We start from the raw sequence: 17,218 nt of genomic DNA, 5'->3' as shown, positions 1-17,218 counted from the left end.
GGCGCTCTGGAAAAGCCCTCCCCAGGCTGACACCAGGCCCAGGGCACAAACCTGTCCCCTCCGGCCTCATCCTCCTGGGCTCCTAACACTGTCAGGGGCCTCTAGGGGAAAAGACTGGAATCACGTCGTCATCACTTTTTAAGATTCATTTTTACAAAAATTCGTGTTAAGACCTAGCAGGTTATTGGCCAGACTTAAAATGACCATGGAGGGCCAGCAGCGGACAGCACTCCGTCTCTGGTGCCTCTCTGGGTGGGAAGGTTCCAGAATTCTAGAAAATAATCAGCAATGGCAGCCAACTTGGCAATGTGCCCCCAGGTGTAACCCAGCAACAGTGTGGAAAACCAAGCAAACGTGTGCAAGGAGAAAGCAGTATGTAAGGTGGGGTTCAGGCCAGCGTTGCTTTTAACCCCAAAAGGTAGGGAAGGACTCTAACCATAAGGGAGCACACAGAAAACAAGAGTCCGTGAGTGCCTGGGCACAGCACCCCGCCATTCCCCACAAGGAGGAGAAGCTGTCTGGGGGAAGAGCCCCAGAGGCCTGGGAGACATGGTATGGACGCACTGGGATTGCTGGAGCCCCGTCTGCAGCAGGAGTAGGTACACCTGCATATGTGTAGATGTGTGTGTGTGTGTGTGTGTGTGTGTGTGTGTGTGTGTGTGCATGGACTGCTCTGTTGGCCTATAGATGAGGTTGAAATCTTCCCTGGCGCCCATCACTTAAGGTAACTGTTCCCCATTTGACACCAAATATCAGTAGCCCTCCAATTGGCAAGCTGAGACCACCTCCTTCCCAAAAGCCTTACCAGGACCTGAGAAGCCTGCTCCCCCACTTCCCAAGACCCGATCCCCCCCACTGCCTCTCCACCACCTCCCACTGAACCCCAGAGATGAGCAGCAGCTGACCAGAGGACCCACAGGGTCCTGACTCCATCTGTCAGGTGAGGAATCCCATGTTCAGAGAGGGGAAGCAACCTGTGCAGTATCAGACACACACACACACACACACACACACACACACACACACACATCCCGTTTGGCCTTTTGAGCTTAAGATTGCAAACTAGGCTGGTGCCAGACACGCTGTCCTGAAATATGCCCTTTGTCTCGAGACCTGGTCACCATCCTATCTGGGCCCACACGATGGCTCCTGTCCTGTTCCTTCATCTCCCACGCTGAGCAGAGGCCAGGTGTGGATGGGCTCAGGCCTGCCCACTATCTGCTGAGACTCCTTCCTAGGACCCCAGCCACTCACCCCTGTCTTGAGGCCTGGGTTTTCCCGCAGGGCCTGGCACAGAGCAGCAGGTGCTCAGCCAGGTTGGATGAGAACCCCAGGCCCCGTATATCTTAAAGGTACTGCATTGTCCCCATCAGGAAGCAGCGGCAGCAGCAGCATGCCACAGAATTGTTGGGTTCTGGGGCCCCTGCCTTACCTCACATCCTTCATTCCTCTATGGTGGGGCAGCACCCACAACCACCCCCTGTCCTCTGGGGTCACCTGGCCCTGCTCCTGAGCTGCTTCTGGGGCCTTTGTGACCCCCATCTGAGCGCTTCTCTAGCCTCTCTGGGTGCAGAGGGAAGAAGGAGACATCAGAAATTAACTGGGTGTAATTCTAGGTCAGTTTTGGCTGAACTGTGGAACTGGAAGGATTGTCTTCGTTCTCCAAGCTCATCTATAAAATGGGGGCAATAACCTTTCTCTACTAGAAGCCATGAGAGATGGAAGAGATGGATGGGTCACATCATCTCCAACTTACCACTGGATCTTCCCCAGGCTGAGTCTGGATGGGACCTGCCGTCCTCGGCCGAGTGCAACCGGTCCTCAGCCGTGCACCTGAGCTATGGCCAAAGGCCTTTTCCAGTTCAGATGTGTTCAGGAAGTGGAAATTGAAACCCTGAGTTCTGAGTAATTCATGATGGACCCAGCATAACAAACACCAGTGTGAACTGGCCCCGCCCTCCTGGCCCCACCCTCCTGGCACACCCACTCAGGTGGGACCTTGGCCTGCCATTCCAGGTCCTTCAGCACAACCCATCTTGGTTGAGACCAACAGACCACGGGGCCCCTCCACAGATCACTCCCACAGTTCCTGGACTCGAACCCCCCAACCCCCTCCCCGGGGAGGAAAGCTGCTTCACCCACCTCCCAGTAGGAGCAGCAGCTCGCAGTCTGGGCGCGCACACTGTGGGTTCATTGTGGTGCTGTGGCTCAATGCCCTACCCTGTAGCCAGAAACTTCCTCTCAGAAGCTCTCCAGCATCCTAAGGTCTATGGCACCTTCAGAGCGGGGGAGGGGACAAAGTCCCTGTTGGTCTTCAGTCCCACGCTGCTAAGGCACACTACTGAATTGCTGTCTACTACGGGATAGAAAGGGTTCCAAGAGGGAGGGGACCCCAGAGGCCAAGGTGTCCCTTCCACCAAGACAAATGGCCATATCCGTGCATGGCCAGCACTCCTGGGTTTAGAGGTAGGGCTGCGTGACCACGCCGGAGCCCGCACACTGCAGTCTGGAATGCACACACTTTCCCCCATTTCGTAAAGATCTAAATGTGTTTCCAGGTTTAGGAACTGACGTCAAATAGAGCACACCCGCACACCGTGGTGGAATGTGAGCGCTGATTTTTCAGGAAACTGAGGTGAGAGGAAGGTCAGGAGAGTCAAACCCAGTTTGCCCTGCTGACATTTGACCCCAGAGAGGAAAGCTCCTTCTTTATTACTCTTTGTTCTGTTTTCTTGTCTACACTCCCTTCCGCCTAATTCTTCCCTCTTCCGACTGGCCAGTATGAAACAAGTACAGTGGGGCGCAGCACCCTAAACGCCACCCTGCCATGATGAGGACCTGGTGTTCAGAAAGCAGAATCACTGGAAGAAGAGTTCTGAGATGCTTGACCACAGTCCACAGTCTCGGGGTGCAGCAGCCAGGATGGGGCTGTAGGCTCCCCCCAAAGGGAGAAGTAGAGGTCAGTAACTCCAACAATGCCAGCGGAGACCATTCCTCCGGAGAGCCCACAGACTAGCTATAAAACAGCTCAGCTCACCCCGCAACATCACAGAAAAGGCCCCCAGGGTCCTGACCAAAGGCTTTGATTCGTGGGCCATGTTGCTCTCCTGACTAAGGGATCCTAATCCAATGGGAAAGCAGCCCTGAAACTACTTTGGAAGGTTCTAGAAGAGAGCAGCAGCGCCTGGTGGAAGGTGGAGACTCAGCATCCTTCTCCTCCTGCCCCTTCCCCTCCGTCCCTGCTTCCCCCTCTTCTTCTTTCCTATTCCTGGCCAAGTCCCCCAGGACTGCCTCTTGGGGATGACAAGGGGGTGAGCAGCACCTCCTCGGGGATTGCATGGCTTACCCAGACACGGTCAGATTCACCTTCTCCATCAAACAGTGTCAGCGGGAAACGATCACATCTGTGACTGCAAGGGAACCATCGTGCTTGTCCAGCACGGTCAGTCTAATGGTGTGTTGTTCATCTATAGCGAGCTGGAGAAATAAGCAGGGAAAGGCTCTTGGAGAAATCATGGAAGTTAGGATCAAGATGGCCACGGTGGCGGGGCGCTGATGGCTCACACCTGTCATCCTGGTTACTCAGGAGGCTGAGATCTGAGGATCTCGGTTTCAAGCAAGCCTGGGGAGTTCTCTGTGAGACTCTTACATCCAATTAAACACACACACACACACACACCAAAAAAAAGCCAGAAGTGGAGCTGTGGCTCAGTGGTTGAGTGCTAGTCTTGAACACAAAAGCTCAGGGGCAGTCTCTAGACCCTGAGGTTCAAGTCCCAGGACTGGCATAAAGAAAAAAAAAAAAAAGGTGGGCAGAGTCAGGTCAAACTGCATCCTAACCCTGACACACTGAGCCTTTGCTATGTTGACTGGCTCAGCTGGGCATCATGTACCCCACTTGTCTGCCCTGTGAATCTTCTCCGTGCCTAATGATCAGGTGTAGGGCCCTAATCCAAAAGACTGGTGTTTTTAGAAGAGATACCAACCCTCCCCCACCCCCACGAGAGAGTGGAACTTGAGGCCTTGTGCATGAGAGACAAGCATTCTATCACGAAGCTACACCCCCCAGGTCTATCCGTCTCTCCATGGCATCATTTGATGGGAAAGTACAAAATATAACGTGGTTACTGTGGAAAGCTTGTTTCAAAAATTTTAGCCTTTTGGTATTCATCTCTCAGATCCCTCTCCACTGAAGCAGACTTACTAGGTACCTTTAAGAGGCGGAGCCTAGCGGGAGGTCAGAAGACTGGCTCCTCCCCGTGCTCTGGCCACTGGTTCCTCCACCTGACCACTCCCTAGCATGCGCACTATTGCTGTGTCTCAAGTTGACGCTGGCAGGGACCCTCGCCAGAACCTGCACTGTGTGCTCTTTGGGTTTTCGGCTTCCAAAACTGCAAGCTACACACACGTCTTTTTGCTTTATAATTTTCCCATCCTTAACTATTTGGATGGATGACAGAAAACAAACTCCACAAGCAGTACAGGAAAGATGCCTAATCTGACAACAAATGGCGATGTGGGGGGAAAAGGAACCCTAGTGCACTGCTGGTGGAAATGTCAACTCGTACAGTCACTCTGGAGGATCCTCAAAAAGCTAAACATCGATCTTCCCTACCACCCAGCCATACCACTCCTGGGTATCTACCCAGAACATCACGAGCCTAGAGACTGTAAAGACACTTACATAGCTGTGTTCATTGCTGCACTATTTACAATAGCCAAGTTGTGGAAACAGCCCTACAATGCCCTACAATAGATGAGTGGATCCAAAAAAGGTACATATGCATGATGGAATTTTACAGTTATTAGAAAGAATGTCATTTTCAGGGAAATGGATGGACCTAGAACACAACATGTTAAGTGAGGTAAGCCAAGCTTATGTTTTCTCTCATATGAGGTCACTAGATCTAAAATACATTGGGGGCTGGGAATATGGCCTTAGTGGCAAGAGTGCTTGACTTGTATACATGAAGCCCTGGGTTCGATTCCCCAGCACCACATATACAGAAAACGGCTGTAAGTGGTGCTGTGGCTCAAGTGGCAGAGTGCTAACCTTGAGCAAAGAGAAGCCAGGGACAGTGCTCAGGCCCCGAGTCCAAGGCCTAGGACTGGCAAATAAAAAAATAAAAAGTAAAATACACTGGAACATGATAAATTATACAGGACTCTATCTAGACAGTCACACAGTGAGACCAAAGGAGGATATTCTTAGGGAAAGATCACAAAGATGCCTCTGATCATATAAAATATTTGTCGAAATGAACTCCAGGGGGGCTGGGCATATGGCCTAGTGGGAAGAAGCCCTGGGTTCAATCCCCCAGCACCACATATATAGAAAACAGCCAGAAGTGGCACTGTGGCTCCAGTGGTAGAGTACTAGCCTTGAGCAAAAAGAAGCCATGGACAGTGCTCAGGCCCTGAGTTCAGGGCCCAGGACTGGCAAAAAAATAAATATTTTAAAAAAAAACGAACTCCAGGAAATGGAATTATGAGGTTTGTTCTTTGTTGTTTGGGGTTTTTTTTTTTTGTCATTTGTTAATTTGTCTGTCTCTGGCACCGAAATGGCGGGACAAAGGGTGAACAAATGCAGCAGTGGTACTCATTAGGTGCTCTATACAACTTGTGGGTGGAGGGGTGGGAGAAAAAACAGTGAGAAGGGGTGACATTGTCTAAAAAGAAATGTACCCTTTCCCTAACTTACGTCATGGTAATCCCTCCACACGTCACCTTTACAATTCTGAAAAAAATAAATAAATAAAAGAGATGCCTAAAAGACAGGAGCGGTCGACTAAGGGAAAGTGTGGCAGTGTTACCGGCATCTTGGAGGGGGCATGACCCCGGTGACAGGCGAGGACTTTGGACCGGTCCTTGAACTTTCAGTTCCGGCTCCCCAGCGTCTGCATGGAGGATGAGGCAATCAGGCAGCTCTGGGAGCTGTCAACCCTTTCGGGGCAAACATGGACCCTCAGTCCAGTTCTGAGTGAAAACTCAAGGGATGAAGGGTCACGTCAGAAAAGACCCAATGATGGGGAGCGAGGAAGAAACAGTCCTCTTTTTCGCATCTGTGGCTTCAAGCCTTCCCCATCCCTCTCAGCTCCACATTCCGGGATGACAGTGCAAGGAGGAGAGAGATAAGGACCACTCCAGCCAGACACCTCCCGGCCCCGGCGAGCGCCGAGTGCGGCCCGAGGGGGCCGCCAGGGACTTCAGGACAAGGACTCAGCCCTGCCACTCACACGCTGATGCAGAGAATTCAGCTCGGGGCCCTCGGGGAGCGCGGCGCGGCCCCTGCGGGCGGATGGACACACAGACGCGGATCCAGCTCATAGCACATAGTACTGTTTATTGTGACGCTCAGTGGAAACATCTGTAAACCAGCTTACGTAGTGGTGACAGCTGCGGCACGCGCTAAGGCACTTTCTTATATAAAAAGGGGGCAGGTGGGAGGGCCGTTCGCTCCTTCGTGACAGCAACTGAGACCTGAATTCAGAGCTCTTTAGGCATACGGCTTTTCTATAGCTCAGGATTTGTTGGGTTGGGTTCTGTTTTTTTAAAAATTAAAAAAAAAAATGCCTTCTTGCCAGGAGTAAGTTTAAATGCAGCATATACAAAACAGTTAGGAACAGAAGTCAATTCAGAACCAGTGTGCACCAGTGTAGGACAACCACTCTTCTAACATGTTCCAAAGGAAAGGCAGTGATAAGAGACTCAGAAATGCATCATTTATTACAGAAGGAAGGAAAAAAAAAACAAAAAAAAAAAACCTTTGCTTTTCCTCTCAAAAGTTATTGGTGCCCAGGACAGGTTCCCCCCCGCACCCCCGCACTGAGGTGGGCTGCAGATCAGATGCCCTGGGCCCTGTCCTGGAGGAGCACGAGATCGCGCGGAGGGCCGCCAGCCCTCCGATGCTCTGGCTGCTAGACTCGGGACAAGTCCCTTAACCATTAAATATATTTGGTCCCCAAGAGTGCCGGGAGAGGCCCTGCAGGCCCTTCAGCGTGGCCTCGGAGCCTCGCCGTGGCAGGGCAGGCTGGCAAGCGGGAGGCATTGCACTTGAGACGTTCTAGAATCGGGAAGGGCAGAGGCACTGCGCTGTGCGGCACAGAGGCGGTGAGTGCCCTTCCTGCTGGTCCCCGGCCTTCTGTGCCCTGCACAGAGGGGGAGGAGCCCTGGGCCTGCTCCTTCCTGACCACACAGGGCCAGGGGTGTGAGGTCACCATGTGTGATTGCCAACAGCAGAGGGAGGAGGGGGAGGAGGGAGGAGCTGATGGCAAAGGTGGGGGAAGGTGACAGCTGGGGGTGGGGGGAGGGTGGGGGGGGCTATCAAAACTCCCTTAGTCTGCAGAAAAATAGATTCATAGAAAACTCTCATGCCCGCCCCAGTGGCCGCCCTCCTTGCCCACCACCTGTGCGTTCAGACGGAGGTGAGACCTGCTGGTCGCTCTTTCCCCGGGCCTGGCCCGGACTCTTTGGTATCAGATTTTTGGAGGGTGGGAGGGGAGCTGTGGGGGCTGCGTCGGGAAGCCGATGCCCTGGACAAGGCCTGGGGGAGGGGGAGGCTGGAGGGGGAGGGGAAGTGGGGGCATCTGTCCATCCATCTTGGGCAGCAGGAGGAGAATCGGCCTACTCAGCAGGCTTTGCCTCAGCCCCATCTGCCTTGCCGTCCAGCTCCTCGTCCGAGCAGTCACCAGTGCCTTTCCTGGCCATCCGTCGCGGTACCACGAAGGGCAGGTCGCCACGCCTGGGGGCAGAGGCAGAGTGTCAGCAAGGCCGCAGCTTCAGAGAGAAACCAGGCACCAACCCGCTCTGCCTCGGAGAGGTGTGATGCAGGGCCTCGGGAGCCCCTGGGCGGGCACGTTGGAGGACGAGAAGCTGGCGCAGACCATTCACATGTCTGCCATCTTAATGCAGAGCGATAGGGTCTAAGATGGGGTCAGGAAAGCAGGGCTGACTGCAAGCAGAAGGGTGGGTGTGGCCTGCCTAGTACATGCAAGGAAAAGTCTGGGCTCCATCCCCAGAATGTAAAACCAGCCAAGCAACCAACCCAGGTGGACCTCAGAGATAAAGGAACTGGTTACACACACACAGGCACAAACATGGCATCTTCTGACCATATAGCCGAAAACAGACATGAACTACTGAAGTCTAACCTTGTTGCTTTTATGCTTTAAAAAAAAAAAAAAAAAAAGACCCTTGACAGGAGAGAAAAAAAAGGGGAATCTCAGGTAAGATCTCAGCGATAACCACTCAGTGCTATTGTTTTGCTTTTGGTCCTAGTCTTAAGTTTGAACTCAGGGGCCTGAGTCCTTCTTTTGCTCAAGGCTCTACCAGTTGAATCCCAGCTCCATTTCCAGGTTCTTTTTCGTGAGTTTAATGGAGATAAGAGTCATACAGACTTTCCTGCCTGGGCTGGCTTCAAACTGCGGTCCTCAGATCTCAGCCTCCTGAGTAGCTAGGGTTACAGGTACCCAGCTTTTCGGTTGCTTTCGAAGACAGGACTTCATTATGCAGGTCAGCCTTGAACCTGTCATCCTCCTGCCTCTACCACACCCAGCTCACCTGAGACTTTTGAATGAAGCCCTCCTGAGGACTGACTGCACCCGGGCCCTAAGGTTCACAGGTACGGAATGGTGACATTCGCATTCACTCCACAGGTATTTCCTAGGTACCTAACCTGTGTGGGGATTCAGGCCAAGGGGCCTCTGGCAACTTCTAAGCCCCAAAATCCCACCATGAGATGACTAACTTGTGAAATGGATGGGAATAATTGGCCAAGTTTCCAGTGTATTCTGAAGGTCCCAGAGGCAAGGGGCCCTGAAGGGACCAGACGGGTTGCTCTGTGATGGGTACCTTCTTATTTTGTCACTTCACACCATTGCGCCTTGTGAAAAACAGGACCAAGTAAATAAGGAGAGAGGTGGTACTCCGAAAAGTGTTCCTCAGAACAAACTAGCTTTGGAATAGAGGCAGAGGCAGGGGCCGGGGGGCTCACCTCAGCTTGTTCTTCAGGGAGCTGACCTCTCGGTTCATGGCGTCGGCAGTCTCGGTGGCATCCTCCAGCTCACGCTGCAGCTTCCGGCGGGAGGCATTGGCCCTCTGGGCCTCCTCCTCTGCCTCCTCCAGCTGCCGCTTGAGCTGCTTCAGCCGGGTGGATGCCTTGTCAGCCTGCGGGGACACACGGCCAGTGGCCCTGGTGAGGGAACCTGGGCCTGCGGCTCTCCCAGCCAGCCACAGGGCTCTGCCTGAGCACCAACCTGGTCCTTGTATTGCTCGGCATTCCTCCGCTCATCATCCACCTGCAGCAACACGTCCTTTAGCCTCTTCTCCGCCCGGCGCACCTGCTTGGAGGCTGCCTGGCGCTCCCTGGGTGAGAGGGACACGGTGGCTCAGCAGACCCAGACCCAGTGGGGGAGGGTAAATTCCACTCCTGGGCCTTCCTGAGCCACACTGGCATCTGCCACCAAGAGGCCTTGGCTTAGGTGCCTGTCCTTACTGGACACCTACTATTCAAAGAGGGCACGAGTAGCCTGGAAGTGGAGACACTGAGGCCTGGAGCACAATGTGACCACCCACCATCTCCAAAGAAGCTTCGCTCTTGCTGAGCCCACAGACAGCTGCCCAGAGGGCAAGACCCCACAGCTCCTCTACTTTAGCCCTCAAAGACAGGTGGCAAAGAAGCCTTAACACATGGGCCCTGGGAGACAGAGCTGGCTCCACCTCAACCTGTGATTATTCCCAGGAACAGACACAGGTCACTGTGCACCTGTTCGCTGTGGAATGGGGGTGCACACACAAGTCACTGTGCCGCCTGCTCACTGTGGAATGGGGGTGCACACGTACTTGGTCTCATTGTCCAGCTGCTCTTCCAGCTGGGCGATCTTGGCCTCGAGGGCGGTGATGGACGCCTTGTACTTGGACTTGACCGTGCTTTCCATCTCTTGCAGCTTGACCTTGAGCTCCTTGTTCTGGCGCTCCAGCTGCTGCCTCGCGTTCTCGTTCTTTTGGGCATGGCTGCGCTCCAGGTTCAGGTCGGTGTTGATCTGGTCGATCTGCAGGAAAGAGGGCCAGTGAGCCCAAGGAAGGTGGGACCCAGGATCCCACCAGGCCCCGAGGTCCACAATCTGAGCTCTTCCAGGAAGGGAGCTATGCATGAGCAGAATCCGGACACTTCCTGACACCCAACAGGGAAACCACACACAGGGAGACCGGTACCAGGACACGGAGTCCTAGGGACAGTCTAGGATTCCGCCTGGAGCTCTGCCAGCTGCACCTCCTTCCTCTCAGGGAGCGCAGGCCTGGGTGCAGAGCCCGGGGAGGACGGACAGCGGGCAGTCCCGGCACCCACCTGCAGGTTGGCCTTCTTCAGACGGTCGTTGAGCAGCTCCGTGTTGCCCTGCTCCTCCTCCAGCTCCTCCTCCAGCTGGGCGATGCGGGCCTCTAGCCGCCGTTTCTCCTCTACCGCCAAGGCTCTGTAGAGGGCAAGGGAAGTGAGGGCCTGTGAGGGGGGCATGGGGAGACCCTCCCAGGCTCCTTTCTCGACCCTCCCTTGGCTTACCCTTTGCCGCTGCTATTGGCAATCTCGTCAGCCAGCTCATCCCGCTCCTGCTGGGCCTGGCGCTTCGCACGCTCGGCAGCTGCCAGTTCCTGTCACAAGAACCAGAGGGTGACCCTCCAGGAAGAGCAAGACGCTCATTCCGGCCCTCCACACCCTCCTGCCCAGAGCTCCTGGCACTCTCCTCTCCTTCAGGGCCGACTCACCTCTCCAAGAAGCTAGCATGTGTTCACAAAACCCCTACACGGATGTGCTGGGAATCAAGCCAGATGCCCAGGATATAAATAGAGTGTGGTCTAGCGGGGGAGGCCACGCAAAAGGACACCTTCAGTGCTGGCCTGAGCATTCTGGGTAGACCAGAGGTTGGGAGGGTTAGACAGATGTGAGGATGGGCACATGTGACAATGGAGGGTGAGGTCACCCCAGGCTAAGGCAGGAGAGCACAGGAGAGACTGGCTATCAAAATGCGCAATGCAGGGGCTGGGAATGTGGCCTTGTGGCAGAGTGCTTGCCTCGCATACCTGAAGCCCTGGGTTCGACTCCTCAGCACCACATACACAGAAAAAGCCAGAAGTGGCTCTAGTGGTAGAGCACTAGCCTTGGGCAAAAAGCTCAGGGACAGTGGTCAGGCCCTGAGTTCAAGCCCTGGGACTCGCAAAAAAATGAAAGAGTAATGTGGAGTCAGTAACTGCACATTGCAGCATGCCCTCTGGACATGGTGCACTCACATGTGAACGACACGGCAGCCAAGGGAACACTCAAGTCCCTCCGGCCAGGCATAATCCACACAGGTGGTGGTGATTGGCACCAAGCCTCAGATTGTACAAGGGGGCGGGACCAAATGGACACAGTGGCACGCAAGAGGCAAGACCTCCTGGAAAGCTGTGGGTCCTTAAGAGCTATACCTTATCTCTAGCCGCTCCTCCTTTCCTCTCTTTTCTGTCACACACACACACACACACACACACACACACACACACACACACACACACACGGAAGCTTGGCTCCAGTAAGGAAACCCTTCTATAAAAACATGGACCATACCAAACTCACTCCTCTAATTTGCTCAGTCTGTTTCCATTCTCCCTTCTCCCGCCCTGCTGACTGGTTGCCCCCGGCTGCTCTTGGCTGCTCTCTGCAGGCCGGAAGGCAGAGACCTCCCATGTCCCTGTGGGCCGGCCCACCTCCTGCAGCTGCATCATCTCGGCCTCCATGCTCTTGAGCTTCTTCTCATTCTCCTTGGCCTGAGCCAGAATCTCCTCACGAGAGGCCCTGGTGTCCTCGAGCTCCCTCATGCAGTCCTTCATCTGGGCCTGGGAGGGGAGGAGAGATTACTATGACCCCCTCGATCTGCCTGCTCCCCCCTACATTCCTTAGAAGGAACCATGTTCAATTAACCAACAAAACGTAAGAGGGCAGAAGAGAAAACAGCCCTGCACCCCACATCAACTTCACACGCCTTTGCCCACTAGGATCCTTTGCTAGGTGATGGGATGTGCAAAGCCTGCTGCTTGCCCGCGCTGCACCCCCGTCTTATGCACTGGAACTTTCTGTTGACTTGAGTCTGATGCTTGATCACCACCCAGTGTACACCCTTGACAGAGCTGGCACCCAAGTTTGCCCAGTTAGTTACGAGGCATAAATATGCTTCCACTGTCATTCTCCTGCTCTGTCCAACAGAATTTTCTGTTTTAATCTTCTGCAAATAACTCCCACGCTGGGATTCCCAACCCCGTGGGTGTGGTCCTGGCACCCAGTGGGATCACACCGGCAGCCACAGGATCTGTGTCCCGCTGTCACCCACCATGGAGTTTAAGTGCGCTCTTCCCGTTGTCATACTGGGCACGATGGGCTGCTCTGTTGCTTTGCGCTCTGCTGGTGAGGTGAAAATTCCCCACGTGTGCCCTGTACTCTGAACTGCCTCCCGGAAGCGCCGGTCAGAGCGTCTCCCGGCACCACCCTGGGTCAGCACCCAGGCTCTTCAAGAAGCCTAACTGGGGGCTGGGGATATAGCCTAGTGGCAAGAGTGCCTGCCTCGGATACACGAGGCCCTAGGTTCGATTCCCCAGCACCACATATACAGAAAACGGCCAGAAGCGGCGCTGTGGCTCAAGTGGCAGAGTGCTAGCCTTGAGCGGGAAGAAGCCAGGGACAGTGCTCAGGCCCTGAGTCCAAGGCCCAGGACTGGCCAAAAAAAAAAAAGAAGCCTAACTGGCCTCCCCTGGCCCTCCTGCAGGTCTGTTTGCACTTCCTTGCCTACAGCGTCCTCCGTTCACCGATCTCACTGTGAGTTTTACTTTTAGACTGGTGTCACTCTTCCAGTTTCCATTTGTGAGATGGGCTACGAACCCCCGTGATGCAGCTCAGGCAGGAAAGGCCACCATTCCCAGCCTTCCGCCTCAGCGCCGAGCCCTGGACTGGCCCGGCCGGGCCTCACCTGCAGCTTCCGCAGCTGCTTGATGGCTTCCTCCCGGTTCTTGTTGGCCGTGTCGATGTGAGCCTCGAGATCCTTCAGGTCCATCTCCAGCTTCTTCCGAGCGGCCACTGCCATCGAGCGCTGCTTCCTCTCATCCTCCAGCTCTGCCTCCATCTCCCGCACCTGGGGAACAGGGACAGCTCCAGAGGCCGGGCCGCGCGTGGAGCGCCACTTCAGCCACGAGCCCGGGTGGGTCCTGTGGAACCACGGGGCCTCCACGGCCACTGGGGATTACGGACTATCAAAACTCAGCACACGCCACTGGGCCCCGTGACAGGAAGACTGGGCAGCAAGGGCATGGAAGGGGATCCGGGTGGGGCGAGGAAAGAGACCTGCTAGGGACGGAAGGGGGCAGGAGAGCTGCGTGAGGGAACGGGGCGGGGGACAGGGGACAAGCACCTGTCTGACCAGCTGCTTCTTCTTCTCCTCGCTCTGCTCATCGCGGCCCTGCAGATCCCGCTCAAACTGGGCCTTCATGGCCTGCAGGTTCACTTCCAGCCGCAGCTTGGCATCCTCAGTGGCCTGCAGCTCGTCCTCCAGTTCCTCCAGCTGGGTCTTCATCTCCTCCACCTGCTGCTCCAGAGCCCTCTTGGATTTCTCCAGCTCATGGACCTGCACCCGAGAGCAGGAGTCAGCCAGGCACCTGCGGCTCTGGACTCACTGTGCCCCGCCCCCCCACCCCACGTGACATCCATTCTGAGGTCTTCTCAAGGCACGGCCACAGGCCAGCACTCACACTCTTGCCCACGTCGTCCTTGGAGCTCATGAGATCCTCCATCTCGGTGCGGAACTGCTTGTTGAGCCGCTCCAGCTCCGCCTTCTGCTCCATGGCCTCCTCCAGCGCCCGGGCCAAAGACAGCGCCTTAGTCTCCTTCTCTCGGGCCTCGGCCTCAGCCCGGTCACGCTCCTCTGCATACTTGGCAGAGATGGTCTTCTCCTCGGCCAGAAGCTAGGAAAGAGGAGGGTACCATGAGGTGAAGGCTGAAGACCGCCCTGGGCACCAAGACAAGCAGGCCCAAGGCTTGCTGTCTGGCCCAAGCATGCCATGCAGTGACCAGCGTGGCCTCCTGCAGGGCTAGACAAGGGCAGGACTGCTTGTCCATCATGCTTTAGCCTCGGCTTAATTTTTTTTTTTTTTTTTTTTTTTTGGCCAGTCCTGGGCCTTGGACTCAGGGCCTGAGCACTGTCCCTGGCTTCTTCCCTCTCAAGGCTAGCACTTTGCCACCTGAGCCACAGCGCCCCTTCTGGCCGTTTTCCATGTATGTGGTGCTGGGGAATCGAACTGAGAGCTTCATGTGTAGGAGGCAAGCGCTCTTGCCACTAGGCCATATTCCCAGCCCCTCGGCTTAATTTTTTACCACTGAACAATAACAATCCTTTATGTGACACGCTGCCCCTTTAAGAACTCAGGAAACAAGCACACTCAAACACTAGAACCTGGAAACGCTTTGGTTCTCCAGGCCAATCAATAGTTGATCCTTCTTCATAATGAGTCTGCTTAGGAGTCTGAATCCTGTGTGTGTAACCCTCCCCCAAGGATGGCTCCTACCCCCCCCCCCCATGGGTCTTGCTCTCTGCATGGGCCATGCGGGCTCTACACCCTCCTACTTCCTGCTTGCTTTGCCCTACTCCTCACCTACTCTATGGGTTAGGAACCTTCTTCCATCAAGGGTGGCTCGCAGACCATACAGGCTTTAGCAACCACTCAATAAGGCCACAGCACAAAGTGACTACACTCTCACACCAGAGACACAGGCAAGAGGACGAGCAACTGAATTCAACAGAACTTGATCTACAAAAGGGAGCTCTGGCCATCACTTGGGGATCACTGAATTTCTTACTGTACTGTTCTGTCGGGCCCCAGGGTCTGTCTGCATCTCCTTCACTGCCTCAGACTTTTGGAATGAGGGCCAGTGCTGAATGCACGCAGAAACACGGAGAAACTTCTACAGCTATCACACGAGGCAGCCTCCCTAGGTCGCTCTCTTCCCAGGCACCTCGCAAGCCGGAGACTGAGGGGCACACCCGTACCTCCCCCTCCCCCTAAAGCTGCCTGCCAGGCTTTACTGGTTTCACCGCGGCCTCTGTCTTAGGCTGGGGTGCTGGAAGGAGGGAGGTGGGGAAGCCGAGCTGATGACCGACCTGGTCAAACTTCTTCTGCTTCTTCTCCAGGTTAGACACGCTCTGCCGCTGGTGGTCCAAGTCCACGAGCAGGTCGTCCAGCTCCTGCTGCAGCCGCGTCTTGGTCTTCTCCAGCTTGTCGTAGGCGGCCACCTTCTCCTCATGCCGCTGGCTCAGCCCTTCCAGGTCCTTCTGAAGCTTCCGCTTGGCTTCCTCGGCTGTTTCCAGGCACCCCACACCGTCCTCCATCTTCTTCTTCATGTCGGTCACCTAGGTAGAGCAGGGAGAAAGGGCACATTGTGCGCTGGATGGAGGCCTAGGGAGCCAACTCAGTTATGGACAGATCTCGCCCTCTCTCTCTCACACACACACACTCACACACTCACTCACACACACACTTTCACTCCACACGTGCATGCTGCTTCCCTCTTCCATGACAAGAGAACGCTCTGCGCAGAGGGCATCCTACCTGAGCATGGAGGTTGGCGATCTGCTTCTCCAGGTTGTGCTTGGCCTCCTCCTCCTCCTCCAGCTGCTCCTTGAAGGAGTTCTTCTCATCCTCCATCTGCTTCAGCTTGGTGCTGAGGCTCAGCTTCTGCCGGGTCTCCTCCTGCAGCAGCTCCTACTCCAGACAAGGACGTAGTGCAACGCTCAGGAGAGCAGGTCAGACCTGAGGGCCCCGGGCCCCTGGCTCACGGGACAGTCATGCGTGGACCCAGCGGGAGCTGGGAGGGTCTTGGGAGAGGCAGGAGTGGGATGGATGGAGAGACGCGCCGTGTGATGGAGGCCGAGTGGGCACAGCATGGGCCCCCCCTGGGGAAGAGCCAACGTCACCGTCCTTACCTGAGTGTCCTGCAGCTGGGACTCCAGTGCAGAGAAGTCCTTAGTGAGCTTGCTGGACTTGCTGTCAGACTGGTTGAGGAGACCAGTCACATTGTCCAGCTCAACCTGCATGGGGAAGGGAGAGGCAAGGATCATGAGCCCAGCCATCTCTGCTGTCATAGACTGGTCCAGGGTCCGAAGCCGAACCACAAGGGCCAGGATGAGGACCAGGCATGGGGAGAGGGCGTGGGGATAGCACTGCTGGATCTGGGCCATGACCCAGTTTGTGGTGAGACCCCACGTCCAGGCCAGGGCTCCAGCCTTCTAGAAGCCTCACCTGCAGCTTGGTGACCTTGTCGGCCAGCTCGGTGCGCACGCGCTCTCCCTCGTTGAACTTGACCTGCAGCTCCTGCAGCTGGCCCTCCACCTTCTTCCGCTTGTGCTCAGAGTCACCCTTGCCCTGCAGCAGGGCCTTCACCTCGTTGGCCAACTCCCCCCGCTCGCTCTCCAGGGTCTGCTTCGCTTTCTCAAGGGTGGCTTTCACCTGCGGGAGGCAGCAAGGAGGTTAAGTGGGCAGGCACCAGGTCTCTCTAACCTCGTGGAAAAGTCCCACCCCTCGCCCCAGAAATCACTGCCTTACAGTGATTACAGCAAGAATGACAGTTCCGTATGGCCCTTGTCTATGAGGGAGGTGAGAGATAAGTCCAGCTATCTTCTGGAATAATCCAGCCCAGCCTCCCTCCCTGGACAGAAAGAATATTCTAGTATAATGTGCTCTTATAGATGTTCTGAGTTCAGCAATATTTAAACACAAGAGAAATTTTAACAGCATTATTAAAAAAAAATATGAAAGTGGAGCCTACGAGATAAATGTTAGCAATCCTACACCAAATGCTGAGCACCCAATGAGTTGAGCAAGTTCCTGAGGAAGCTGGACCCCAAGACACTGCAAACAAAGCCACTGCAGGGGACAGTAACCCCGAGGAACAGGCGGGATTCCACACACCGCACGGGCGAAGGCCAAAGGGAGACCAATGGACAGGGTATGTTCTAGACATGTTTGACAGCGTCACGCGCAAGAACCCTTGGGGGCTCTAAGAGGCCACCAACAGTGACAGTGTGCCCGAGGCCAGCAGGCAGCCGCTGTCCTGTGAAGACACTGCCCAGCCGTGCTGGCTGGCCAGGAGGCTAGCTGGAGGGACAGGACTGCCTTTCCAGTAAGATGCCAGCTGACCACGTGCTAGGAG

The 17,218-nt window shown here is 55.2% G+C and overlaps 1 protein-coding gene and 1 long non-coding RNA gene across 3 annotated transcripts in view; one reads left to right on the top strand and one right to left on the bottom strand.

Moving 5' to 3' along the window:
* Positions 1–2,780: 2,780 nt before the first annotated feature.
* Positions 2,781–17,028, top strand: LOC125358715. The gene is made up of 3 exons (XR_007212364.1): positions 2,781–2,790; positions 3,721–3,725; positions 16,849–17,028. It is a non-coding gene; the product is annotated as an uncharacterized LOC125358715 (long non-coding RNA).
* The window catches only part of Myh9 (myosin heavy chain 9), an 89,322-nt gene continuing 78,421 nt past the window's right edge, over positions 6,318–17,218 (bottom strand). For both annotated transcript variants that reach the window (XM_048356079.1, XM_048356087.1), the window contains exons 28-41: positions 16,309–16,515; positions 15,993–16,097; positions 15,619–15,771; positions 15,171–15,419; positions 13,765–13,977; positions 13,428–13,640; positions 12,990–13,151; positions 11,737–11,865; positions 10,556–10,644; positions 10,346–10,469; positions 9,841–10,049; positions 9,255–9,363; positions 8,993–9,165; positions 6,318–7,741 (exon numbers count right to left, since the gene is read on the bottom strand). In XM_048356079.1, coding sequence (XP_048212036.1) covers positions 7,624–7,741; positions 8,993–9,165; positions 9,255–9,363; positions 9,841–10,049; positions 10,346–10,469; positions 10,556–10,644; positions 11,737–11,865; positions 12,990–13,151; positions 13,428–13,640; positions 13,765–13,977; positions 15,171–15,419; positions 15,619–15,771; positions 15,993–16,097; positions 16,309–16,515 — 2,253 coding nt within the window. In that variant the 3' untranslated portion in view covers positions 6,318–7,623. The remainder of the gene's footprint in view (positions 7,742–8,992; positions 9,166–9,254; positions 9,364–9,840; positions 10,050–10,345; positions 10,470–10,555; positions 10,645–11,736; positions 11,866–12,989; positions 13,152–13,427; positions 13,641–13,764; positions 13,978–15,170; positions 15,420–15,618; positions 15,772–15,992; positions 16,098–16,308; positions 16,516–17,218) is intronic.

Source organism: Perognathus longimembris, chromosome 1 (assembly GCF_023159225.1).
Source record: "Perognathus longimembris pacificus isolate PPM17 chromosome 1, ASM2315922v1, whole genome shotgun sequence".
Taxonomy (NCBI): domain Eukaryota; kingdom Metazoa; phylum Chordata; class Mammalia; order Rodentia; family Heteromyidae; genus Perognathus; species Perognathus longimembris.
Note: the sequence above shows the minus strand (reverse complement) of the source record. Positions and strands in the feature narration are given on the sequence as shown.